General features: G+C 34.5%; 1 protein-coding gene across 6 annotated transcripts in view; it reads right to left on the reverse strand.

Moving 5' to 3' along the window:
* Positions 1–27,723, reverse strand: part of tna (Zinc finger MIZ domain-containing protein tonalli) — a 489,296-nt gene that overhangs the window by 46,341 nt on the left and 415,232 nt on the right. For all 6 annotated transcript variants that reach the window (XM_081729439.1, XM_081729442.1, XM_081729441.1 and 3 more), the window contains 3 exons: positions 11,198–11,389; positions 4,740–4,923; positions 998–1,339 (listed from right to left, as the gene is read on the reverse strand). In XM_081729439.1, the coding sequence (XP_081585565.1) occupies positions 998–1,339; positions 4,740–4,923; positions 11,198–11,389 (718 nt within the window). The remainder of the gene's footprint in view (positions 1–997; positions 1,340–4,739; positions 4,924–11,197; positions 11,390–27,723) is intronic.

A 27,723-nucleotide genomic window follows, 5' to 3' on the forward strand; every position in this document is an offset into this window, starting at 1 on the left:
GAGAGCTTTAGTTCACATTTTTGCCATTGCTCAAGACATTTTGGCAGCACTATAGGCTTTGAAAGCTTCTGATACGCGTGTTAGGGACAGGGTGTTGCAGCGCGCTGACCACGTGCTCGCCGTTAGGCTGTACATAGTTCAGCCAGTCGCTAGCAGATGGCGCTGGAGCAGGCTTAAGCCCACAAAACTGAGTTGTTACGCCAAATGCTTTTTTTAATTATGTACACAATAACCAACTTATTAAATGACAATAAGTTTAATAGAAAATTCTGAATTGTATTTTACGACATTTTTTTTCTTGATACAATTTTTTCTTGTGATACTTTGTGTTTCCTTTGATACAAATATTGAGATAATTCCTAATTCTACAAATGTTTCGATTGATCTTTTAAGCTACAGTTAATTCTATCCTGGATCAATATTGATAGTTCCTGTCTACAAATTAAATTAACCCTTGCACTACCAATGGTGGGGTACTTTGTGCCCACCACAGTGTATTTTTTGTAATTACTCTATTGCTCAACATGTATAGCTAAAGCTGTGATTCAAATTAGTGTGTCTCATAAATTTGCTATTTAAGTTGGTGAGAACAAACAACCCCCTCCCCCCACACAACTCATGGAAGAAGATGTGACTGACATTTAGAAGTGTCACTCCTAGATGACAGTATAGTAAATAGCTATTACTGTTTTCCCCTTGTACTGTTCACTTCGGTCAGTGTAGATTTTGTTAAGAGTTTCTAATTTGTTTCTTTGGTCTGATATATTTACTCTTAACAAATGGGTAAAAAATGACCCCCTCCCCTGGTAGTATGCGTTACAAAAAATACCTAAGTAGTGCGAGGGTTAACTATTTTCTACAAAAACTATTGACCGTTTACATTCGTTGGTAATAATAGTAAAAATCAGCTTTACCCTTAGAGTTTTCGTATGCAATTAATGGCTTAAGATACAAGGAAGATAGCAACAATAGAACTAAAGACAACAATTACATTTACCTGCATGCCAATTTTATTAATCGACATATTTCCTGGTCCCATGCTCCCCATATTAGCAATATTCCCCATCATATTGTTCATGCCTCCCATTGCATTCTGACTCATCATCATATTATTCACATTCCCCATATTCCCCATACTGTTCATATTCCCCATAGGACTCATGCCATTCATATTCATGGTGTTCATATTCATGTTTCCCATAGTGTTCATGGAATTCATGCTTCCAGCAGGACTACTCATGCCCATCCCTGTCATTGGTCCATGCGCGCGTTGCCCTGGAGAGGCACCATATTGGTTCCCATATTGCTGGGGCTGCATGCCATGTTGGACCCCCTGCATCTGTAACAAATTCAAATTATAAGTTTTAATTTGTTTTTCACACAAACATTACTCTAAAACAATATTAAATATTTCCATCAAAAACATTAATTATACCTATACGATTGCAGCAAATATTCCTATACAATAACGTTGTATATGTTTCAAGATTTTTCGTTAAGATCATGAGCGTGAAAGGAGAAGAGGAGGAGAAGGAAGAAGAGAAATAAGGCATTGAATTGGAAGGAGAGTGTAGGCTAAAGACTTATCAAGATTTTGTCAAAAATGTAAAGGAACTGCAACATTTGCCTTACTTCGGAATGACCCTGATATGCTTAGTCTGGTTGCTCAGGCTAAAGTCTTCGTGTAAAGTTGAACAGACAAGCAGCTATGTGTACATAAAACCCTTCTTGACTTTTGGAAAAATTAAGTTAACGCGTATACAATATTTTTTCTGTTCATTGTAAGTTTTGCGTGTATTAATACGTAATAGAAATAAATACTGTTAATTGACGATGGTAGTACAGTTTTTTTTTTTTTTTTTTTTTTTTTTAAAGATCTACTTTCGTTAACCGCAAATGTATCTTTTACGGAATTTTTTGCGAGTCCCGTTCGATTCCGCTAACGACAGGTTTTACTGCACACAACTTCAAGGTTCTTCACCAAATAGTTCGGAAATGTAGACAACGAATAAAAAAAAAAACTTTTCACCTTTTCGGGGTATATTTTGAAAAACGTCGTATAATATACAGGATACAAAGACATTTATATAAAGTTTAAAAATTGTACAGCCAATAGTTTCAGAAATCTGGTAATGAGTGAATCAGTGGACTTACACTTATAATTAAATCAGTGAGTAGAAAAAAGGAGAACATTCCCCAACACGTTACTTTTGAAAAACGAAAAGTAAAAATGCTTACTGGAAATACCATTGCTTACGTAAAAATATCTGTATGAGAGATTTGTAGCGTATGTCTCCCAAAATTCATTTCCCAAAATTCCAAAAACGTAATGGGATTGGATATTTAGTTATGGAGAAATTGTTATCGTGGAATGTTATCCTTTATTTTTGGAATGTTCTTCTTTTTCTACTCACTGATTCAATTATATTACTAAAAAAAATATATATATTCACTTAGATATTACTGTATATCCTTTTAACAGATAAAGGGGATGAATTTCAGTTACAAAACACAAGCTTGATTGTTATAATAGCAAATAATCTGTATTTGTTTTGAACACACTCCATTACATAGGCTGCTACTCTTAAGTTAAAAAAAAAAAAAAAAATGAATGCTGAATATAAAGTTAACTACATCATGTAAATACCTCATAAAACGATCTCCTAACTCAGTAAAATTACTCTTAAATGAAAAATTAGTCTGTTTTGATAATGAATTACATTAATATCAACCTGCAAGTGACCGATAATGTTCACAGTTCCACACAAACCATTCATCATAGTAGTCACGAAATGTTGTTATGAAATATCTTTTACTGTGTTTGGTGGCATTTTAAAACACTGCCACATGAACTGCATCATTTTTCGAGCTCTCTCTACGAAACAAATTGTCACAGCCTTTTGAGAAATAAAATGTGTGGAGTCATTCATTTAAATATAAAATTACACATAATAATAATAATAATAATAATACGGTACCAGATTATTAATAATCTTAACATAATTACACGAATAACAGACAAAAGCCGAACATTACAGTTCCGAATTTTTTTTTTCAACATTTCTTTTCACATACAGGGTGTTTCAGATTTTTTATCACGACAACTGGGAACTGATTCTATTCACAAAAGTTAGCTAAAGCATGTATGTAAAGAAGGGTAGAAATTAGCTTTAAGAGCCTAACATACAAAAATAATACAAAATTTACCATTTTCCTTTTGCTTGTTTTTCCATAAGTAAAAGGAGATAATGAAATGCAACTGACTACAATCCTAGATATGTTATTCTACAGCAGAAAATATGAACCTGAAGAGTTCTTCGTGTTGCCATCTATAGAAATTGCCGTTTTGCTAGAATAACATTTTCCCCAAATTTAAGTTAAGGCAGCGACCAGAGGAACGAATTCAAAAGCACTTGATTACGTATCATGTTGTTTCGGTATCCTGGGAACTATTTTTTTAAATAACATTATTATTTAATTTTAATAACTGTATGTTAAAACTATTTTGTTTGTTACAAACTAAAAGAACTATTATTTAAAAAGTAGTTCACAAGATTCCAACACAATATGACACGTAATCAAATGCAGTTGAAATCGTTCCTCTAGTCGCTGCCTTAACTTAGATTTTGGGGGTAATGTTATTCTGGCAACACTGTAATTTCTAGGGATGGTAACACTGAAAATTCTTCAGGTTCATATTTTCTGTTGTAGAATAATATTGTCTATGATTGTGGTAAGTTGCATTTCATTATCTTCTTTCACTTACGAAAAGGAAGCAAAAGAAAATTGGTAAATTTCGTATTATTTTTAGTATGCCAGGCTCTCAATTCTAAGTTACAAGCCTTGTGACATATGCCAAAATAAACCTTAAGATATCGATCAAACATTAATGGGTTAACAAAAAGCGGAATCAAACATTTCAGAGATATTGAAATTAAAGAAAAAATCAGTTAAATTTCAGGGGAAAATCATTTAAATTTAAGAGAAATGCATACTTGATATTTAAGAAAAACACATTTAAGTTTCAAAGAAAATCATACTTAAAATATAAAAAATAATCATACTTAAATTTTAGATATAGTCATTTTTAAATTTCAGAGATAATCATACTTAAACTAATCTAATCATTAATATTTAGTTAATATGTTTGGGACACTGTGAAAGACCCAAAAGAATTAAGATAATCTAGCTCAACCTACGAAAACATATACCCGGTGGCATAGTGGCATAAAGTTCGAGCCAGGAAGGTCCGCAATGCGGGCGAGCCATCCAGTTAAATGAGAAACATTTGATTTTCTAAGTTTATATTTTAACCGGTTTTAATTCACGAAGAAATATGTACACACAAAAAACACAAACGCAATAAACCTGACTGACATATATCTTTTTATATGGAAACCCCATTCAGTATTTCAATGCTTGTGTACAATATCTTAGAAAATCATCCACAAATCTTGTTCAATTTTACTTGTATCTTTATTTTTATTTATTTATTTATTTATTTATTTATTTATTTTTTACTTCTTGTAAGTGCTCGACAATTTTTATTGACTCTAGTAAGGAGAAAATTAAAACTTTTTGTTGTTAGAGTTTATATGCTTTTAGTAAACTAAATAGTAAAAAAAATAATAAATAAATAAAATAAAATAAAAAGCTTTTACAGTAAATTGACGTATAATGTTGCTCTTATAGCAAGTATATACAAATATAATGGCTGTAATTGAGATAAATAAACATACCTGTCCAAACTCTTGCCTTTCTTGCAAAGCAACAACGCTGGCAGTGGCGGTTGCTGTAGCCGTCGCCGCTGCAACCATCGCTGCCGCACTCAGGGCAGACGGAGGCGGGTACTGGCCCCCTTCTTGCGTTACCGCGTGGTTCGGTGTATTCATCCCTGTCTGCGGGCCGGGTCCACCATAACCACTACGAAGGAAAATTAAAAAAGAAAACATTAAATTGCAATATATATATATATATATATATATATATATATATATATATATATATATATATATATATATATATATATATATATATATATATATATATATATATATATATATAATTATTTATTGTTTATTACATATTAACAAGGAAAAATCAAGAAATGTACTTATTCTTAAACATATACAGGGTGCCCGAGAAGTCCCTAAGCATTTCTGGAAAAAAAGTACTTCAATTTTAATGGAATGTTTATAATATCAAAGAAGAAACCGTAAATTAACGAAATCACAGCAGTTCACCATGACCGCCCTCCATATCCAAACAGAGTTGTCATCTCTCCGCGGTGATCTGAATACACGCTGCAACACTGGGGTAATTGTACGCACCGATGCCGAAATGCGTTCACGTACGTGCGCCAAATACCTAGTCTTCAGGTGTACAAGATGTCAAATTCGAATTATTTTACAATGCCGTTGGTCGAAGTTGAAATTCTCCATGTTAGGGAATATGGAAAATAACTGGCTCTGCTCTCTTACCGAAAATAATATTTCTCGTCATAGTTGACGGGACGTTAATTTTAATTTCATTAAGAAGTTTCTGGCTATAAAGTTTGTTGTTTAACAGCTTGTTAATAAATACTGTTTTGCGAGTTTTTCATTATGGAAATATGAAAAGGGTCAGCTATCAGACTGGAATAAGGTTTGAAACCATGTATACAAATATATTTGTTTTTATGTGATAAATCTCAAAAATATTATATTGAACTTGTTTAAATTGCCAAGTTCTTTTTTGTGTGTTCGGATTCTATACAGTTAAGATATATTCCAACTTTGTCCTAATCCCTGCCACATACGTGGGTCGTTCAATATATAAGTTTCCCGAAGCTGTAAAATATTTATTTTTTGAGATACATTTGTAAACTATGCATACATGTGTACGAGGGTCCTTCCTCACCTCTTCACATAATCCCCATTGAGATTCAGGTATTTGTTTCACAGTTGCATCAATTTGTCCGAACCCTTTGCAAAAAATCAGGGCTCTGGCTATTTAGCACCCTCCTCACATTCCGCTTTGCTTTTTCATCTGTTTTGAAACGTTCACCTTGCAATGCAGACTTCCTACTATCAACAACCCTCGCGTAGGATCACAGTGACCCCACCCGGACGCACATCACCTGTTGCACTGACCGAAGGAGATGCAGTAAACAACTAACTAATTGTTGGCCTTGAAGTAGACAATACAACAGACAGCTAGTAGGGTGGCCGGGTCAGAATTGCCAACTGTCTAGGAGAGCCAAACAAAAATATCCCTCTGGGGTCATATTTACCCCGCGCGAGGGTTGCAGGGTTAACACCGCAAAAAGATGGAAGAAACTCGGCGTTAAATTGAGACAGTATGGAGAGTGGGACAGCCGTTTCTACCTTAATTCATCAATTCTTTGTTTTGTTTCCATGCTTAGTTGGGGGTGGTCGTTATCGTCAAAAAGAAACCAGGTCACTTCTGTCGAATTGGATTTCCCTGAAGAAGAGTTCAGGTTTGACATAAACGACTTGGTCTCCTGTCAATTGGTGATGAAGTGAAGCGAATGTGAGGAGTGCTGAATATCGTAGTCAAAGCCCTGATTTTTTGTAAAGGGTTTGAACAAATTAGTACAACAGTGAGACAAATGCTTAAATCTCAATAGGGATTACGTGGAAGAAATGAAGAAGGACCCATCTACACATGTATGTATAATTTACCAATTCATCGCAAAAAAAACCTTTTTCTTTTTAACATCTTACGAAACTCATATACTGAATGACCCATGTACAAAGTATAGTATTTTCAAAGTACGAACCGATTTGAAATCTTTCAATATTCCATTGACGTATCACGGGGTCTTAAAACCTTCATTGCAATTTGGTTGATGTGTCAAGTAAACAAGAGGATCTGAAACAACACCAAGATCTTTTAATGTTTCTGATTTAACTTATATTAAGATAATAAATTAAAAGATATACAGAATGTCTAAAACAAAAAAAAAAAAAAAAAAGTGCAAAGACAACCATAAATTTTAAAGGCATTATTACATAGATACAAAAATTAGACGTAGAAAGAAAAAGGAAACGATATATAGCTCTTTTCAAAGTATAATCCTAGCGAAAATTTACGATTCAGTCAAAGAAGCAGTCAGTAGAGATTAGTACTGATGACACAACAGAAAAAGTCAAGACAGATACTAGGAGTCTGACCAAATAAAAATAAAAGTGCAAGGGAGAATAATCCGTTAGGATATGAAGATGAATCAGGAAGGAACCGAAACGGTGTATACGAAGAAAGAAAAAAATGAAACAAATTTTGCTTTGTCACACTGAAAAAGATTCCTAGACACATCACCAATGAAAACGTTGTTGAGGCCTTATCGTATTAGTCAAGCACCTGAACAATTAAAAGATATTAAATACGTTCATAATTATTGGGTATAAAAAGTGCCGTACAAGGTTAGTTGATTTAGATTATCTTCTACTACAAGGCTATATAACTCCACGGTTTGTGTATATAACCAAATAAATCTGTAATTAAGGGTGATTTTATTTCTCTTTTTACACTCCATGATCTTAATTTTTATTTCATGTTGGCTTCCTTTTTTATTACTTTGATAAAGGCAACAGTTCCTACTAAAGCTAAAGGTTTGTGGCGCTGCTTCAACCATACCACGTGTAACAAGTAACTCCCCCACCTCTTCTTCTCATTCTGTGTCTGTGTGCTACGAGCAAAAAAGCTAGGCTATATAAGTCTGTAAATCGATATCTGCGGAAAAGGTCGATGTAGCCGCGACTTACAAAAGAAGATCTTGTATCAACAGGACAGACGAAGTGTCTTGCATTGTCTGGAAACAGCAAAACCTAAAACTTAAAAATATTAAGTGTATTGTCTTTAATCAAAGACAAAAAGTTATTTTTCTTTAACAATTCTATATTTTTGACTAACGAATAGTGCTGTTAACACACTAATATATTTTCATTTTCTTTATAACTCTACATAAAAATAACGTTAGAACAGTCTTGAAATATTCTTTTCTTTTAAAACAAAAGTCTTACTGAAATGAACTTTTACTGACGTTGAGGTCAATTTCTCATTGATTTTTAGAGGTTGCTGAGTGTCCATACAGACATGAATCACAAATCTAAAACAGGAAAAATTCCAGGCGTCAGGAACAAAATCAGGTCAGTTTTCGGTCTATACACCTTCATGAGTGCAGTAATATGATTTTAATGGTTTGTTGTTATAATTCTCTGCATAATAACGGCATGCAGTTTCAATGTGTAACGTTTCGACACCATAATAACATCTTTCTTCTGAAACTATAGGGATGGCCCCTTATATTCCACTAGATATTTCCCTTCTTTCCGACACTTTTCCTTTCTCCTCTGCTCATCTGCATGTATGTTTTCTGCAGATGGCCTCGTCAACACTTCTCCTTACTTGCTTCCTTCTTGGTTTCGTCTTTTTCTCCATTCCTCATTTCTCCTCCGTTCTATTCAGAATTCTTTCCATTCTCTACAGAGTCCACCAGAAAAATGTATACACTGTTTAAGAAAAAAAAAAAACTATATATCATATGTCTTAATTACATTTAATTATTGTTCAAACATGTGTTACAAACCTTCAAGTAAGCGTTGCGTTCGTTTCAAACTTTTTCAACACGAGAGCCAACGAAGCAGGATTTGTTGATGTAGGCGTTCTTTCCGATCTTCCTTTGTGAATATCGCAAATCGTTCTATGCGCCTCAAACTTGTCAACAATGTGTTTGATTGTTAGGCGGGTTGGTGGTTCACCACTCCTCTCCACTGACGTTGCACTTCGATGACATTCCTAAACCTGATAAAACACTTCAAAACGTATTTACGCTGATCGAACGTCAAGTGTGCACCTGTCATTTTCTAATCTCACTAACCGTGGTGACAGTACCGACATCTGTTGAGCGAAAAACCGTACTACAATATAATTTTAACTGAAAATAATTGACAATGCCGACATCTGTTGGGCGAAAAACCAAACTACAACATACTTAAATTTCAAGACAATTGTCAATGTCAGTATCCTAATACAGGATGACAAAGCGTGTATACATTTTTCTTGCGGACTCTGTATTTATGCTGAATTCTTCATTCCTCTTCATCGTTATTTGTTTCAATTCTTTCCATTTTCTAACCAGCGTTCAACTTTCTTGTTTTAGTATTTTTGTCATTCCCAAAAGATGGGGTGCATTTTGCACACCGGTACACAGATTTTGAATGTTTCAATTTCAATTAAGTTCCCCTATTCTTCTGTGTTGTTTGATGTCTTGGTTGTTTTCTTACGTTGTACAGTAGCATTAGCGTTCTAGTTACGCTCAGTTCAGCGACTCAGTAAATGCAGTTTGAATACAATCGCTCTATATTTACCGTTTCAGCGTATATGCTTTTCTCTGAACGCGCATGTGCTATAGACGTTCCCAGACTCACGTGCGATTCTATTTAGTTAAGCATTGGTAACTCAACACATATTTCTTGCTGAAATATCACTTTGTATTTTAAAAAATATATCTAATATATTGTAAAAGTATTTTTTCATTAGAACTAATACAGAAAATGGAATGTGCCTTATACATTGGCAAATACAATATTTTCATTATCTCTTGCATTCTCTCATTCCGTTTAGTACATCACTTCACATTTTTCACATGACCTTCTATATTATTTTTGTTTCTTCTTGCCTCCTTTCAGTGTCAGACTAGGACCCCTGGGGGCCCGGCTGAAAGAGCAGTTTAGGGGTCCTATGGTAGGAGTCGTATACATCCCGTAAAATACGCGATCGTCCCTTTCTGAGAGTTCTGTCTTAGTGTCCCAAAAACGTTTGCCGGAACGCTAAAATGTTCCTTTTTTTTTTAAATGGAATACAAACTACAGAGTGAATAGTTGTTAATTAGGTCAGTCAACAAAGAACTAACACGATAGTTCATTGTTTCTCTCACAAAGTCATTTAATTTCTACTACTTTCGAGTAACAGACAGACGATAACTATTTTAGTAGGACAAATTTAGCGTTTACTTGTAGTAGCAACATAATAACCGAAATATTCATTCTGCACTAAAAATCCTTAAGTATGTATTTACATATGCAATATGCAAACTAGCCCTACTGTTAACATAAATTCAAATACTGTAATGTAGAAAAGAAGCTGCATTCTGTTTGCTCTTTTGTAAATTCAGACTATAATGATTGATCAACATAATTGAGCGAAAAATGACTGATGTGCCATGTTTTCTAAATGCTATTTCTGTTGCACATTGTAGTAGTAACCTTCGGGAAGGAGTCTGTAAGGTATTGGGTGCCTTCTGGACGTAGTAAGATATCTACAGTTATCTTTCTGATATCTGTGCGAATACTCAGTGACGTGCATCTGATATAGGCCCGAATTTCTTGGTTCTTTTTGTTATGCTGTAAATACTTACATAAGAATTAAAAATTTATATTTAAAAACGTGAAGTTGAGGGTGGGGACTCGGCCGGGATTCCGGTCCTCTGGCCCTAGTCAGTCCGAGACTGCCTCCTTTTACCCTTTTTCATCTTAAACACACTGTCGCCCTCTATACCGAATGGGAAAAAAAGGCGAAACCAGAAGCACACGTGTGGAAATGAAGACACCACAGGAAAAAGGCTATGTGCAGATGAGCAGACAAGCAAAAGAGAAAGGAAAAAAATAATAAAAAAAAAATTGCGAAAGGATTATGCGGGAAATGACACTTAGAAGAAAGGATAGTCTGAAGAAGGTACTGTTACGGTGCCGAAATGCTTCACGGATTGCATGTTTTATTGGAATACAGAAAAAGGCAAATTGGATGCACATGAACAGGCAAGCAGATGAGAAAAGGGAACAAAGCGAAGAAATTAATAAACGAAAGGATCTTCTAATGGAATACAAAAGACAGGATCTAGGTACTTGGAAGAAAGAACAGCCTGACTCTTACAGTGACGAACTGTATGTTTTTATTGGTCCCCAGAATTGGATATCTACAGATGACCGGCGAGCAGAAAAGAAAGAAAAAAGGCAAAGAAAAGAAAGAGCGAAAGAATTTCATAATGAAACATAAGGCAAAGAAGTTATAGAAGTTAGAAAGGATAATCTGAAGAAGGCACTGTTAAGGTGCCGAAACGCTTCACGAATTGCACATTTTTTTTTATCGGATTATGGAGCGCATAAATTGCAAACTAAAAAAAAAAAGTCCTCACCTTGGTGGACCCTGTCGGTAGGGGCCTGGGAAAGGTGCTTTGGATGGAGGTCCCTGTTGGTAGCCACCACCTCCTGGTGCAGCGGACCCTGTGAAGTTGTTATGAGGTCCTGACTGAGTGGACGTGGTCACTCCCCACACCGTCGTCACCACAGACAGCTGCTGTTGTGTTCCTCCGCCGTGAGACCACTCACTGCAAAGATACAGAAAGACAAAAAAACATTATATGTTTATTCCACTAATTGTCTCACGATTAATTACTTTTACGCAGTTAACAACCAAATTTTATATGAAAACCTAATTTCTGTGTTTTAATGTGTGTAAAATGGTGATTACAACACGTGTTTGTAAGGCACCTTTAAGAAGATACTTAAACATGATTTTTAATACACCAGAAAAAACATTAAAATACAATAAGAAAGAGGAAAACTGCTACAATAAATAAGTAAACTGAAAGAACATAAACCGAAATTCCTCTATACAAAACAAAAAACACAACTCATTATATATGATCATATGACATGATTTCTCCAATCTTTTTACAACGCTAAAAGTGAACGTCCAGTTACTGTGACAGGTTTACATTTTTCTATTGCATTTTAAGTTTAAAAATATAACAAAATGGAGAAAGAAAAGGGCGTTTACACTCAAAAAGGTCATAAACAGACAATATGAAGATCTTGTCAGAGCCTTTAATTCTTAATGATTTATGGGGCCGCGATGGCTCAGTGGTAGAGCGTTCACCTCTAGTGCACGGGGTCCCTGGTTCTATCCCAGCTCGCGCCAAGTGAACTTTGCTGTGGACAAAGACCATGTGTGTTGGTTTCCTCGGGATTCTCCTGTTTCCTCCTATTTTATTCATTCTACAATTTCATTCATTTCTCATCATCACCGTCTCCTTTATCCTAACCGGCATAACTGTGGGACGTAAAACTCAAAGATTTCATATTTCTTAATGATGTGTGTGTATCTGCTTTCAACTTCTTTATTTTTATTAATTTATGTACAACTCACAGATGACGAGAAGAACCCTAGCAGAAGTAGTGTAGTGTGTAGTATTTGAAACCCACGTATAGAAGTAGTGTGACGTAGGTATGGGCTCGACCACTTTTCGCACGGGGGTTTCAAATAACACCACGGAATAGCACACAGATAACTACCAGGAGTAGCAGACGACATTTAAGTATAGTACACACCTCAAAGACAGAAAATGGACTAGACCGTGTTGTTGACCTTTTCCTGCTTCCCCTGTTTTAGGGTTCTTCTCGTCATCTGTGATCTGTACGTGTAAAATAGCCATTTTGTTAAACATCCATTATCTAATGGTAACACAGAATTCTTTCTGAACAAATAAAATAGACTGACTAATCATTATGATAAAATAAAGTACTTAATTGTGGAAGTCAATCATAATACTTTACACATTAACTTTTGAAACATCCTGTATACACCATTTATCTCAAGTTGTGTGTGTGTATATATATAACAAATATAGATTTCTTAAGTCTCTCATTCTTCACGCTGGGTGCGCACATGACAATATCCGGCACTTTTTTTGTTTTTAACCAGTTCTGTTCCTTAGCATTCTTTTCTAACCAAACCATAATTGCAAGAACGTGTACCGTAGATTGGGTGCTCGACCAATCACCACAAAAAGATATATCTTTTTTATTTTATTTTTTTGCATTGTTGCCATGCTGTTGAAGATCTTACAAAAAAAAAAAAAAAAATAACTGGTTATATATATATATGATGAAGAAGAGCAGTGAACATGGTGGATGGGATAACGTATGGAAGACAAAAACGTTTGTACTCAATACTGTACTTTGTCGGGCGACGAACTCATTTTGGTGTTCGTGGGCAATTCCTTTTCTTCTCGACCTGCCTCCTTGGCTAGACCTCGTGGGCGATTCTTTATACCTCCTTCCCTCAGTATCTTTCTCCTCCCGCGCAATGATGATACTTTAAAAAATTCCCTCGTAAATAAAGAAGAAAAATCCCTTCGTCCAGTGTATAATATCTTCTTTCATCATTCTAGCCGATTATACCTAAGGCTCTGTATCCGTTTGATTTCCACTTCTTCAGTTTGTTCTAGATGATCCAGAAATTAAAGAACTTCTCTGTGTAACATTCTAGTCTTAAAAAAATAAGGTATTACATGGTAATTTATTATTAATGCATTAGTATACATAATGAATAATTGGAATACGAACAGTCTTACCTTACGTCACGAAATAGTTGAACTTCAATCAAACGGTTTCAGTATGTGCTGTCATCTTTCTCGATTACTTCTAAAAAAAAAGCTTCTAAATTTATAGACATTCTGCCTTTCTGTGGAAATTTTCTGATTACAGAAAGTAACAACCTCACTTCTAAAAACTGAAATGAACTAAGCATCTTCGTACTTTCTTTAAGAAACCTAGTAGGTTTTAGTTTTGAGAAGTGAGGTTGTTATTTTTTCTGTCAGAAAGTTTCCACAGAAAGGCAGAGTGTTTAGAGATTAGAAGATTTTAGAAGCAATCGACAAAGGTGATAGCACGTACTGAAACCGTTTGATTGACGTTCAACTACACACAGTATACTGATCAAGGTTTTGAGACAATATTTGTTATTGTTAGTTCGTCATCTAAGCTTATGAAGATGTACTCTTTTACAATGGATTAGATATTGGCAACACAATTATTTTCACTAAGTAGCATATTCTAAATATTACGTAATTAAGCACGGAAATTACTTAATGATATAAATTAACATATTCATCGGTATTAAGCTTAACAACGACTTTAGAAATATCTTGATTTTAATAAAAAATATTTCGACAAGATCTTTTGTCTTCCTCGGGTGCTTAAGGAAAACTTTGCAGTAGGAATGAATTTCTAAGGTGCTGAGGAAAACTGGATTAATGCCTTATTAGAACTGTTTGGCACTTTTGAACAAAGACATATTAAATCATTGTTAAATATTGATTACACGGAGATTTTTTTAAAAATCTGATTTCTTAATAATTTTTGCAAAACATGAATAAATGGGGACCGAATTGAAAAGCACTACAAGAAAAGAAAGAAAGAAAAAAGAAAGAGAAAGAAATGAAAAAAGAAAACGAAACTTAAGTAATGTCTTCATTGAAATATCAAGATGGTTAGTATTAGAGATGCACGTGCTCAGAAAAAACGCTAAAAATGTGTTTTTTTTTCTTTCTTTTCTTTTCCCGGCTTCCTTGCCTAAAAAATTTTACTCTTTTCAAAATGTTTCAAGTTTAGTGGAGAGATAACAATGATAAAGAGAAAAATTCTGGAAAAAAAATTCTAGAATCAAAGAAAATCGGTCATTCGATACCACAGAAAAAAGTGCTAATCAGTGGACGCACTCTGGTTTCAATGAATTGCTTACAGAGCAATTAAGTTAACGGTCAACAACAGTGGCGTATTTAAGATTTTGTTTCGGGAGGGGCTTTGCTAACTTTCGGGGGGAGGGAGGGCTTTGCCTGGCAATGTGAAAATTCTGCAAGATATTTCATTTACTATACTATACTAAGTAAGATTTCGGGGGGGGGGTTAAGCCCGGAAGCCCCCTCCCTAAATACGCCACTGATCAACAATGAAAGTGATTTACTAAACGTTTAATACTGTTAGCAATAATTGCTCTGAAAATGTAGTAGATTTCGCAGAGCAAAATTATCATTTAAAATTGATCAATAAACTAAAACGTCATTACAAGTAGATAACATTTATTCACAGGCGTGCGCAGACCTTTGGATTACGGCGGGGGATGGGGGATCAATAGCGGTACTCCTGAAGATATGCAACTACCTTGTAATCATTACTTTCTTTATAATTTAATTTTTATTTGCATTTGCTCCTATGCTTTTAGATTGGAAAGAGGGAACAGAAAAGCTTCTCCCTCCCCCGTTTTAAAGTCGGCGTCTGCAAATAGTGTGTTAGGTGTGTGTGTTTGTGTGTGATAATATACTACTGGGAGGAAACACACAGAAGAAAGATTGAAATATAATTAAATCGGGAAATTTTGGTCGAGTATTGCAAAGTTCAAACTGTTACTTTGTATGGCGACGATTACAGACGTCTTTCAGGGTCCGTTTTAGTGAAATACGTATGATCCTTATTAGCTGAGAAAATTATTTTAAAAATCGAAAAAAAAAACGCAATGCCAAAACATTAGGTGGGGCGAGCGCCCCCACTTACCCCCACGTGCACACGCCTACGCATTTATTCACGAAATGAAATGAAATTTTTAATGTCGCACGATTATGCCCTTTAGGCTAAGGGAGGCAGATGATAAAGGTACGTGAATGATATCGGAAAACTTGGTGGAATGATAAAGTGGGAGGAAAGGGAGTACCCGGAGAAAATACATGGACACGATGTTTTCCACCACAAACTTACTTTGCCGGGGATTGAACCATGGAAACAACACACCAGAGATAGTCACTCTACCACTGAGCCACCGTGGCCCCTTCAAAATAATTTACGTAGATGTTGTAATAATATAATAAAAGAAGGCAGTGGCGTATTTAGGGGGGTTCCGGACTTAAGCCTCCCCCCAAAAAATCTTACTTACTATAGTAAAGAATATGAAATATCTTGCAGAATTTTCACATTTTCAGGCAAAGCCCTCCCCCGAAAGTTAGCAAAGTTCCCCGAAACAAAATTGTAAAAACGCCACTGGTAGAAGGTAAACAAATTTTCAGGACTACATTAAGAGAAATGTATCCAACATTATGGGACGTTGAGCCAAAATAAATGAATTTACTTTTCCTTTTTTCTTCTAGGTGACAATATGACCCAAACGAATGAGTTTATACATTTGTTACATTTTTTTCAGAATAATCCAAAATACGTGAGTTAATGTATTTTTCCGAGTTTCTCCAGGTAAAATATGACTCAAGAGGCATTACTTTATAATTTTTTTCAAATGATATAATGTCTCAAAAAAAAAAAACGTAAGTCTATATACGTTTCCCTAATTTTTCCACATGATACAGTATATGAGGAAAAGGAACAACAGTGTGCACGTATGAAACATCACATTAAAAACTTATTTACAGAATTATTAGAACACAAATATACAAAAAAGCGCAACAGACATTTAGCTTTCAAGCCACATACGACTCGTCATTCGTGTGTACAGAGTTGTGTTGTTGTTGTGTTGATTTTAGTTTAGCGTCCCTTTCAGCAGCGAGGCTATATGAGACGCGGACCTACTGATTAACGTGGAATCCGAACCACATGAGCTCCCGCCGGGAATCGAACCCGGGTCTCCCACGCCAAAGGCGCGTACGCTAACCACTTAGCCACGAAGGAGCTCAATTCGTGTGTACAGAGAATCAACAGACATCCTATCATTCCTTCAAAAGTAGAGTTGGAGGCATAGTGAGAAAAAGAAAAAACAGTTATCTGTTGGAAATTACCACATTTTTATGTTAATTGAATCGTCAACGTAGCTATTAAGCTACATTATAACGTTGACGATGCCTCTGATTGTGGATTCAGGGGGGGCGGGAATCCACCTGTCAATACATTGGAATAATTGATTTTACAATATTTGATGTTAAAGTGATTCTACGACAAAATATTTTGCAAGGAGAAAATGTAATCAACACGAAAACACTAATCATACTTGACTTATCGAAACATTTCTGAGATAACGTATGTGATGGAAAAAAAAAAAGTTATCTGTAACAAAACAGGTGATCTCCGAAGCCGTAAATAAACTGTAATTGTTCTTTTTCTGCATATCAATGTTCCATGAATACTCTGTACGTTATTATTATTATTATTATTATTATTATTATTATTATTATTATTATTATTATTATTATTATTAAATTGCATGAACTGAACTTTGGAAATCTCGAGCCAGAAGCGACTATCGTAAAATTAAGAATTCTCTCTTATTATTTTAGTGTATTTCTTTGTTAGATTTGCATAAAATAAATTTTATTATTAGCATATGGTCTAGGAGCACAGTGTTCCTGTGTAAACTAAGTCTTTGGTGAGAACGACTTTGGTTCACATGGACCCATCATGTTCAACGCCCGGACGTACGCGCAAAATTCTCGGTGTTGACCCAGTATGCAGTTGAAAAGTCCCTTCAGTTAAAAAGCAACAAACATAATAGACCGATAATCACAGAAATATAGACAGTGAGATCGAAGCGCAGGCTCTGTCTCTCATATTGAACAGGAGTTATCCTTCCAGACAGAACGCTATCCCTGTACCGAAACAGTTTACATTACACTTACTTCTCCATTGATTCCTAGCACAACAAATAAAAAGTTATTATCGTTACTTAGAAACGTAACTATTACAGATATTAAAATGATTTGATTTTGATTGTACGCACTTGTAGTGTAATATACAAATAATCTTTTATTTTACCTTTTTAGTGGGTTTTATTATTCTATTATCCAATAAGGGGCTCGATGGCTTAGTGGCAGAGCGCTTACTACTTGTCCGTGGGGTCTTTAGTTCGATCCCCGACCAAGTAAGTCTATAGTAGACGACATTGTGCCCGTGGGTTTTCTTAGGGTACTTCCGTTTCCTCCCACAATCTCATTTTACCAATTCTTCCATTATCACTCACTTAATTTCATCATTGTCTCCCTTAGCCTAAAGGGCATATATGTGGGACGTTACACTGACAGTTTTTCTATTATCCAATATTTCAACCTCAAATGGTTCTGAAGTCTTCGTCTGAGCTGATGGTTTCTTTTACACTAAGATTTTTAGATTTTGTCCTGAATCTATCGAATTTAAGAGCTGATCTAATGAGTAAAATGATAAATATGTAAACATGAGAACATTATATCCAGTCTTCAAGGAAGTCTTTCCAGCTAGTCTAGAGGCTAGAGCAGCGTTTTTCAGCCGGTGTGCCGTGAATGGGCCGCTGGTGTGCCGCGGAGAAATCGAAACAAAATTATTAATTCTATAAAAATCAAATTGCAACACATAAGGGAAAATGTATGTTTGTATTTCACATTACTATGAACCTCTACTATGAACCTACAATTTTAAGTTTCATACCGTGTTACTCTTGTGTACAATTTTAATGTTGAAAAAAGTATTCGTTATCATTGACTATTGTTGCTCCTTTATTGTTGCAGACTATTTCGTAATTTGAAATTTTAAAATATCATTCAATACTTTCGACAAAGCAAACATGCATACAAATTACATACATTTGTGTTTTAAAAGTAAAAGAGATTTGTTTTTCCGTTCGTTATTTAGTGGTCTATCTTCTTAGTGAGAGGTTGGATACAGTTTTTGAAAAAGAAAGCGTAGTTTTTAAAACCAGAGTCCAATATTTCATTGAATTGTTTTCTATTTTTAAATTAGAATGAAAAGTAAGCATAATGATTAACCAAGGGGGAAAACCAGTGATCGAGCTTTCTTCTCTGTGAGAAGATCATTAATCAGAAAAAATACCACGGTACTTTATATTTACAAATAATAATATCTATGAGTGTGCCGCGAGAATTCAAGTTACACCCATAGTGCGCCGCAAGTTGAAGAAGGTTGGGAAACGCTGGGCTAGAGTGTGCGCCTTTAATGCACTTCCTCCCAGGATCGAACCCTGGTATAAGAGCATTACAAGATTTGAACACATTACAGTGGTTTGGACTCCACCTTACACTGTAGGTCCAAGATTGGTGCTGAAAAGAGGTGCTGAACTTCAAGAAATAAACAATCAATCATCCATGTTGGTATCCTTATGAGTGTATTCATTAAATCAGGTCTTAAATTCTACAGATTCAGAATAAAACCGAGAAATTCTACGACTTTCCAGGCTAAGAATATTAATATATGTGATCACAAGAAGCAATTCCTGTTGTTGTTTTTTTTTTTAAAAAAAAAAGAAAGAAAGAAAGAAAGAAAGAAAGAAATCAGCCAGACGAAGACGTCAGGATCATTAGCTGTTGAAATATTGGATAATAGGATAAAATAAAGATAAAATGAAACCTTTCAGTCAACTGTTCCACGATTATGCCCTTTAGGCTAAGGAAGATGGATGATTAAGGCAAGTGAATGATAATGGAAGAATTGGTGGAATGAACATGTGGGAGAAAACAAGAGTACTACGAGAAAATCCACGGTTACGATGTTGTTCATCACAAGCTTACTTGATCGGGGATCGAACTAGGGATCCTATGCACCTATCCACGCTCTACCACTGAGCCACCATGCCTCCAACAACAAGTTAATAAAACACACTAAAAAAAAATAAATAATTTTTTCAATCATATTCTTATATTACGAAAAATGTTACACTGATGACAATGAAGAAATACATTAAAACTTATTTTTAAAATTTTCCAATAATTGTGCTAAACGTTTTAAAAATAAATTCCCTCCCCAAATTTCCCTTTATGTTGAAAGAAAAAAATCCCTCGATGTAGAATTGCGATCTTATCCACATGCCAAGCACTCTTGGCAGTGAAAAAAACAAGAGTTGAAGAGCTCAAATAATACAAAGGAAAGAAAAAAAAAAGAAGTTAACTTGCGAACAGATCATGAAGCAGAGAGAGGATGGCCAAAGTATAAGAGAAAAAAAGAGAGAGAGGGAGAGGGAGAAAGAGGGAAAAAGGAGGTGAAAGATCGCATAGAAGCATTAATATGTTAGTCACGACAAACGTGCGATTTCATAGATACGAAACTACAGGAAAAAAAAAAAAAGACTCGCGCAGCATCATTCGGCAACTGTTCATAGATTTACAAGTTTCTTTTTTTCTTTCTTAGATCCATGACATGTTTATAGTTTCTTCATAGAGGTTCAAAAAGAATTTAGTTCCCCGGCAATACATTATTAACAATAAAGTACTACATAACACATTATATATATATATATATATATATATATATATATATATATATATATATATATATATATATATATATATATATATATATATATATATAAAGATGTTTTAACATTCTTTCTGAAGAATTTCAGTTTCCCACATGATTCACCGTAAAATTTTGCCCCGGCCTGACACTTCAATTCCCACACTTCCCAATAAATACCAAACAATTTGGCAAGATGACGTTTACGTGGAATCATCAACCAAACTAATCCATCTTCTGCAATAACACTAACAATAAAAATAAGATCTGTAGATGGGAAAGAGGCCTAATCATTGTGAAATTAAAATACCGCTAATTTTACAGTAATTATGTGATATCTTCAAATAGATAAAAAATGTGGAACAAAAGCGCGCTAGACAATATTATTTTGCATGAGGTACCGTTATCACGAGTCACCTAGTGCTTTTCCGTTTGCAGCCATTTAGAAACGCGAAAAATAAATGCTGATTTTCTAAATGGCTGGAAATCGAAATCAGATAAATGAGTCATGATAACAGTATTACTTGTAAAATAATGTCGTCTAGCGAGCTGTTGTTCCACTTTTCGATTACCTTTTATCTATTTGAAGATATCACATAATTACTGTAAACATTAGCGGTATTTTAATTTCGCCGTAATGTGGCCGCTTTTAATATTCTTTTCCTATGATAATAATCTTTCCGACATCGAAGGTAAGAAAATGTGAGTTATTGGTACTAAACTTTTTATAATAATACAAAAATACATTTGCATTTTTAAAAATAAAATTTAATACAAGGAGATGAAATAGGTAGTTTCGGTCAGAAGGTTATTTTTTAACACCACTAAAAAAGAAACTGCTGAATTCACAAGTAGAACGAAGAAACAGCAACCATCAACTACATGATTGTTATATTTTTACGTAAGAATTTTATGAACCATGCAAGATATTAAATCAAGCGAAATATTAATAAAATAAGAATAAGGGAACAGAATATGAAATCGTTTTAAAAGGATTAGTAAACTTACAAATCATCACATATAATATTTTCTCGACCAGCCTTACTTTTATAATAACTTACATTTTATTAGTAATATGCTTACCCTCAATGGATTTCTTTTTAGGACGGAGGCGAATTAAGTTTAAAAGCAATATAAAAGAAATATAATGTTACACGAAATTACTTGGGCATTATAGATTAATGAAATTACCAATAATAAAGAACATTATTGGTAATCTGAATTTCAAGGAATTGGATTTTCTGGATGGTATAAAATCTCCCTAGCAGATTTCCATGAACCAATGTGATACATCTGAAGTTAATGATCTGCTTGAACTAGATCAGCAATCGCCAAACTTTTGAGGCTCCTGAGCTACCGTACCACGTTTTTTAATCCTACTGTGAGCTACCAACCAAAAGAACTAGCAACTATTTTTTTTAATATTACATTTGTTTATCACCTATAAACTTACATTTCTAGTAAAATATGAAATCAAACTATCCAAGTTAGCAAATGTCTAATATACACACGAAAAACATAGCAAATGCCTAATATACACACGAAAAAACATAGCAAATGTCTAATGTACACACGAAAAAACATAGCAAATGTCTAATATACACACGAAAAACATAGCAAATGTCTAATATACACACGGAAAGCATAACGTGCACAACACTACGAGTATACAATCAATGAGATGAGGTTGATAATGGCAGTTGCGCGGGAGAAACAAACAGTTGTTGTCAGCGCCTCCTGTCGTTAGCGTGAACTCAGTGTAGGAATCAAGGTTAGCTAACTGGAGCGTTGATGCGATCTACAATAAATGTCCCCGCGAGTAGCTCGCGATCGACGGTTTGGCGACCACTAGTCTAGGCGATTGTAAATTCCCCCTAACTAATTTCCATCCGTCAGCTTGATGTGCTCGACTTCAACACACAATTAAATTTCAAATACAGTTGACAGCCACAAAGTTCGCCCTACTCCACATATTCATTTTTTGGATTTCTAAACAATTTAAATGGGATTTTCTAAACAACTGTTCCTAGAGAATTTTAATCGATCAACGTAATGCACCCGCGTTTAACAAATTTGTTGGTATATCTGCAATACTTTCTCAAAATCTTGGCGGATTTTAGTCATTCAGTGGGATGAAGACGAATTTAAAGACTTAGGTAAACTTCAAATTTCCGAAGACAAATTATAGTCAACGAACGTGGTAAAGTAGCCTGATAGGAAAGTCTGATTTGTATATCTGTGAAGTATTTGAATTCAACAAACTAGTTGATCTAAACGGTTGTAAATTACCATAACGGATTTTATTACATCGGCAAGGTAAACTTGATCTCACGAAATAGGCGACCTGATGATAATTTCAACGTGAACAATAAATTTTACGAAAACTCATGATCTGCACTGAAATTTCCGAAAGTATTTGAGGCCTTGTGCTAGAGGAGTTAGCTAAACTAGTGTAATTTAAATGAATCCAACGCATAATACCGGTAATTGGCAACCAGTAAACCATATGAAGGTAAAAACATCGCCATACGTATTTTTCATTTTTCTCTAATTCATTTTTTTCACCAGGCCGGAAAGCAAAACAAGATCAGCAACCTTGATACAGGTTATCGCATTTTTTTTTTTTTTTAAAAAAAGTCATCTATGATAAACCATCATAGGAAAGCAAAATGGTTGATAATGAGTTATGGTTTCAAGGTTGTATCACTGATAACGAGAGCTGAACGAAAGGTAAATATCTTGTTATGCCTCGAAAAAGCACCGTATGAAACATACACACACAAGCGCTTATTACCATTTTTTTCTTCTTGTTTATCAGTTTGCAATTCATTCTCACGAAGGTACATCCCACTTTTTGATAACAGAGAGCTTAAACTTCGCCATTTACGTAAAACTCAACTCGTATTTAAGAATGCTAAATATCCCCCTCCCCCTCTTTAGAACGGAAACTTTTCTTATATTACGATTATCTACTTACACATACAGCGGATAATTATTAGTAAATAGTACTATTATCAACACTAGAATCAGAAGTGATAGAAAAAAATAGTAATAGTAGTAGTATTCTAATCAAGGTATTTCATACAGTCAACTGGCAATGCTAGTTTCAGGTTGCTAGACGTTCAAACCGTATAATAACTTACATCTTCGGTATCTTACAACTATCGCCTCGTAGACTAGTGCTTTAGTACTGACGGCCATTTTGTTGACATATAAGCTATCACAGATATTGTCTGTGCCTATACATTTATACACTAGGACAACATTTCTCGAACTTGATCTGCGCACAACAAGTGATCCTCGAGGTAGGCCTATATTTTTATAATCCTCTTAGATGGAAAATTAATCGAAAAAGAAAGAAAAAAAATAAAAGCAAGTACATTGCGTATCACACACACTATTGCTGACAATCTCAAATATGTATTACAGTGCATTCAATAAGCTTCGGGACTATCCCGAAATATAATCCTTAACGATGCTAGAAAAATTTATTATCACATTAATTTTCTACCTACATCCCTTCCCGCGTCACACACTCGCGGAACCGGTTGTATAGGTATCTGGAACGTTCTAGGAAAATCAACCACATATTTGAATAGATTACGATTGAGCGACTACTATTTTAACATTTTTTGAAGTAACACCAATATTCTCGATAGCCTCCATTTTTTAAAAATGTTCTCCTCTATTAACACAAACACAAAATAAAGGAAACTTTAATTAACTGTACTTTAAAATTATAAATTCATCGGAATCATATGGTATATGATTTAAAATACTGGTATTCAAATGGTATGTAGTCAAAACATTAAAGAAATGTAAATTAGGTCTAAGGGGCCAAGAATAGAGTAGTGTCTTGCAACGATAACGTTTGTGTATATTTAGTTATAGGGCAATATGGACAATAGTCCGTACCTTATGATAACAAATCTTGTTGCCAGACTTGTTTAAACTTGTTTTATTTATGCTGTTAAAGATATAATAAGTGAGGAAGCCATAAGTGATTGAAGTATATTTTTAATTTCTGCGAAATCAACTATAAGTATTAAGCAAATACAAAGTTTAAAAAGTAACAAAAATAGTTTAATTTATGAAATAATTATCGTGATAAGTTTAGGTGATTATTAAAGTAATTTTAATCAAACTGGAACCGCAATATGTGTGTTATAGTCCATAGAACATTCTGACTTATAAAAGTTGTCCCCCACTTGAAAAAAAAAAAAAAAAAAAAACCTGAGAAACGCTACACTCGGAGATCACGTTATGCGGTTCCTTAACAGCACTGAACATCAAGTGGCAGATACTAGGAAGTTAGGTTAGGTAGTTTCCGTAATATACTTCATTTGTTCACTTCGTTCACTTCCTAAAAATACTCGGACGATTTAAAAAAAATGGAAATCAGTAAGTAATTATTTATTTTTAAGAGATGTATACATCATATACACTTTTTTTCCGGGGTTCAAATTGTAAACAAAATCGCTATATTTGTGACTTAATATCCCTTGAACCACCCGAATGATATCGATCAAATTTTCAACATAGATGTCTCTTATCACTTCACTTTGACGGTGCAACTAGAGAGGAATGGAGGAGAGAGGGATATATATACAGTAAAACCTGTCTTCAACGGACCCTTTATTAAACCGAAAACTGTCTTGAACGGAAATATTTCACGGTCCCATGAATTTTGGAGAACAAAACGTGTAAAACTCCCTTCATTAAGCGGAAACTGTGTTACGTGGACAACGGAAATAGAAACAAACATTTAACGGAATATCCTGAGTTCCGGACTACAGCGTTTAGATGTTTATACATTCTGTCAGACATATACATTACACTGTCTGCGATAAAATGTTCGTTCTTTTGTTAAATATTTCTGGCCAGTGTTGACCTTCCCAACCACTACTCATATTCACCCCCCACAAATTGTTCTTAATCCCCAGAACTTAATCAAGAATCATACGAAATGTCGGAAAGAAGAAAACGAGATAGAGGAAGAAGAGGAATACGATACCGAGTTCCAAGAAGAGTGTAGAATAAATACATATCAAGATTCTCTCAGAAGTTTAAAGGAACTGCAAAAATTTGCCTTACGAAAAAAATATTCTAATTCACTTAGTATAATTTCTCAGGCTAAAGTGTATGCGGAAAGCCAAGCAGCCAAGCAGCAATGTACACAGAAAACCCTGTTTGGCTATTAGAAAAATAAAGAAGACATGTGCATAGCATATTTTGTATTCATTTTAATTTTTTCGTGTATTTATTCGTAGAAGAAAGAAGTATTGTAATCGAACAATGTACGTACAGCAATAGATATATTTTCTCAGTATGCCCCTTTATAAGCATGTATTTTTTTAAAGAAAGGAAAGGTCTACCTCCACTAAGCGGAAACCTGACTTTAACGGAAATTTTTGCAAGTCCCGCTCGATTCCGCTAAAGACAGGTTTCACTGTATATATATATATATATATATATATAAATGTTCGAAAATGACCGATGTTAGTTCCGAATCCGTAGTTTTCGGGGTCGCTGAGATAAACAGTGACACATCCGCTGACATTTAAATCCAAATTCAGGCCTGCAACTAAGTGAAGAGGAGGGGGAGGTGCAATGAAAATGACTTAACAGTTGAAAAATATATAATTTTATTAATAAAATGTAAATGCAATAAAAAAAAGTGAGGGACGAAAGTGAGGAAAGAATCAAGCAAAGAACTCATTCTTTACAAAACAAAGAAATTATGGACGGGACGCGTACTAAAAACAAAGATATAAACGAGTCTGATATTAAAAAAAAGATATAAATGATACGCGTTCTTTTTGAAAGTTTTTTGTTTCTTTTTTACGTGAGAAGAACATGAACAAGTTAACTTTCCTACGTATACTATCTTAAGAGCATGAATTACTAAAAATAATTAACCCAAAATTTACCATTTTTTCTTTTGCTTATTTTTCAAAAGTGAAAGAAGATAATGAAATGCAACTTACCATAATCATAGATAATATTATTCTATAACAGAAAATACTGTGTGAACCTGAAGAATTTTTAGTGTTGCCAAAATAACATTTTCTTCAAAATCTAAAACTAGTTTGTTTATTACAAACTAAACACTGGCGTCTCTGGTATATAAAATTTGGGGGGACATCACAGAAATGATTTAAATGGTACTATCCAGCCCAACCTGTTTATTATCTTCGATTCCATTTGTTACTTTTCTGCTTACGTTCACGGACCCCCCCTGAGGTATAAACCCCTATCAAGAACTCTGTTATAATTGTTTCACAGCCTGAATATTATATTCCAATTAAATTAATAATTATTATTTATATGTTATTCTGTAGTTAGTGAATAAATTAAATTAGAATAAAATCTGGAATATTTTGTACTTCAAAATATTGGGGGGACGCGTCCCCCTCGTCCACCCACCAGAGACGCCCGTGAAACTAAATACAACTATTATTTAAAAAGTAGTTTACAGTATTCCAAAACAACAAGATACGTAATCAAACGCAGTTGAGTTCGTTCTTCTAGTTGCTGTCTTAACTTAGATTTTGGGGGAGATGTTATTCTGGCAACACTGAAAATTCTTCAGGTTCAAATTTTCTGTTGTAGAATAACATTATCTATGCGGTAAGTTGCATTTCATTATCTCCTTTCACTTATGAAAAACAAGCAAAAGAAAAAAAACTAATATTTTTATTATTTTTAGTATGTCTTAATGCAGTCCTTTTAAATATCATAGAGCTTGTTAAATCTAGTTTGTTTATGGAAGATTGAAACGAATACAGATGTACGTTCAATTATGCATACCTGATACAAGCACGAATGAAGTGAAGATCCTAGAACTAATCTAAAATGCCATAAATAAACACTGAAGTAACGATTACTTCTTTCTCGCAAACAGAAACATTTTTTACTGTAGCATTGCGTGTTCCTTATTGATGTGTATGTTTTAATAGATTTTATTATCAATTCGTGTGACTAATATTGTCCAAGAACTCTCTCCTTTTTCTTTCTTTTTTAATACTATATGATTGTCACGTTTTGTTTTGTACCAGGAAGTTCATTGCTGAAAGTAAAACTAGAATGCGGTATACGGATCGGTTACGCAATGTGATGCACACTATGACCTCATTGTACTGTATTATTGAAGAGACAATACTTTATATAAAATTAGAAAAATCGCACATGCAAAGTACGAATAAGAACACTTGAAAGAAAGAACGTTGGAATTCAATTTCTAAACTAGGCTTTCTATTACATTTTAACTGTCATGAGAAAATTGAAATCATCAATCATCTACCGCGAGCAATACTAGATATTCTTTGAAGTATTATTTAGTTTTGTCCCCCAAATCACTTGGTAGTGACTTGACAGTGATTATGGTTCGTTATTTGTAACTGTGATGAGTATAAATACAATGTGGACATATGTCATAAAAAAACTACAGTGTATAAAACACGAACCAACTTGAGCTAGGTGGCCACTAAAAAGCACGAATACCATCTGAGTCAGGGCACGAGCACAGCAGAGGGGCCAGAGCGGAGCGAGGGGGGTGCGTCTATAGGGAGCAGGCGCATCAGCGATGGTGGTATACGCATAAACGAAGTCGTTTATAACGATTCACTGTAAGTTACAGTATCAGCTCCGGAGGCATCGATGTATTTTG

This window comes from Thermobia domestica, chromosome 10 (genome assembly GCF_964235325.1).
Source record: "Thermobia domestica chromosome 10, izTheDome1.hap1.1, whole genome shotgun sequence".
Classification (NCBI taxonomy): Eukaryota; Metazoa; Arthropoda; class Insecta; order Zygentoma; family Lepismatidae; genus Thermobia; species Thermobia domestica.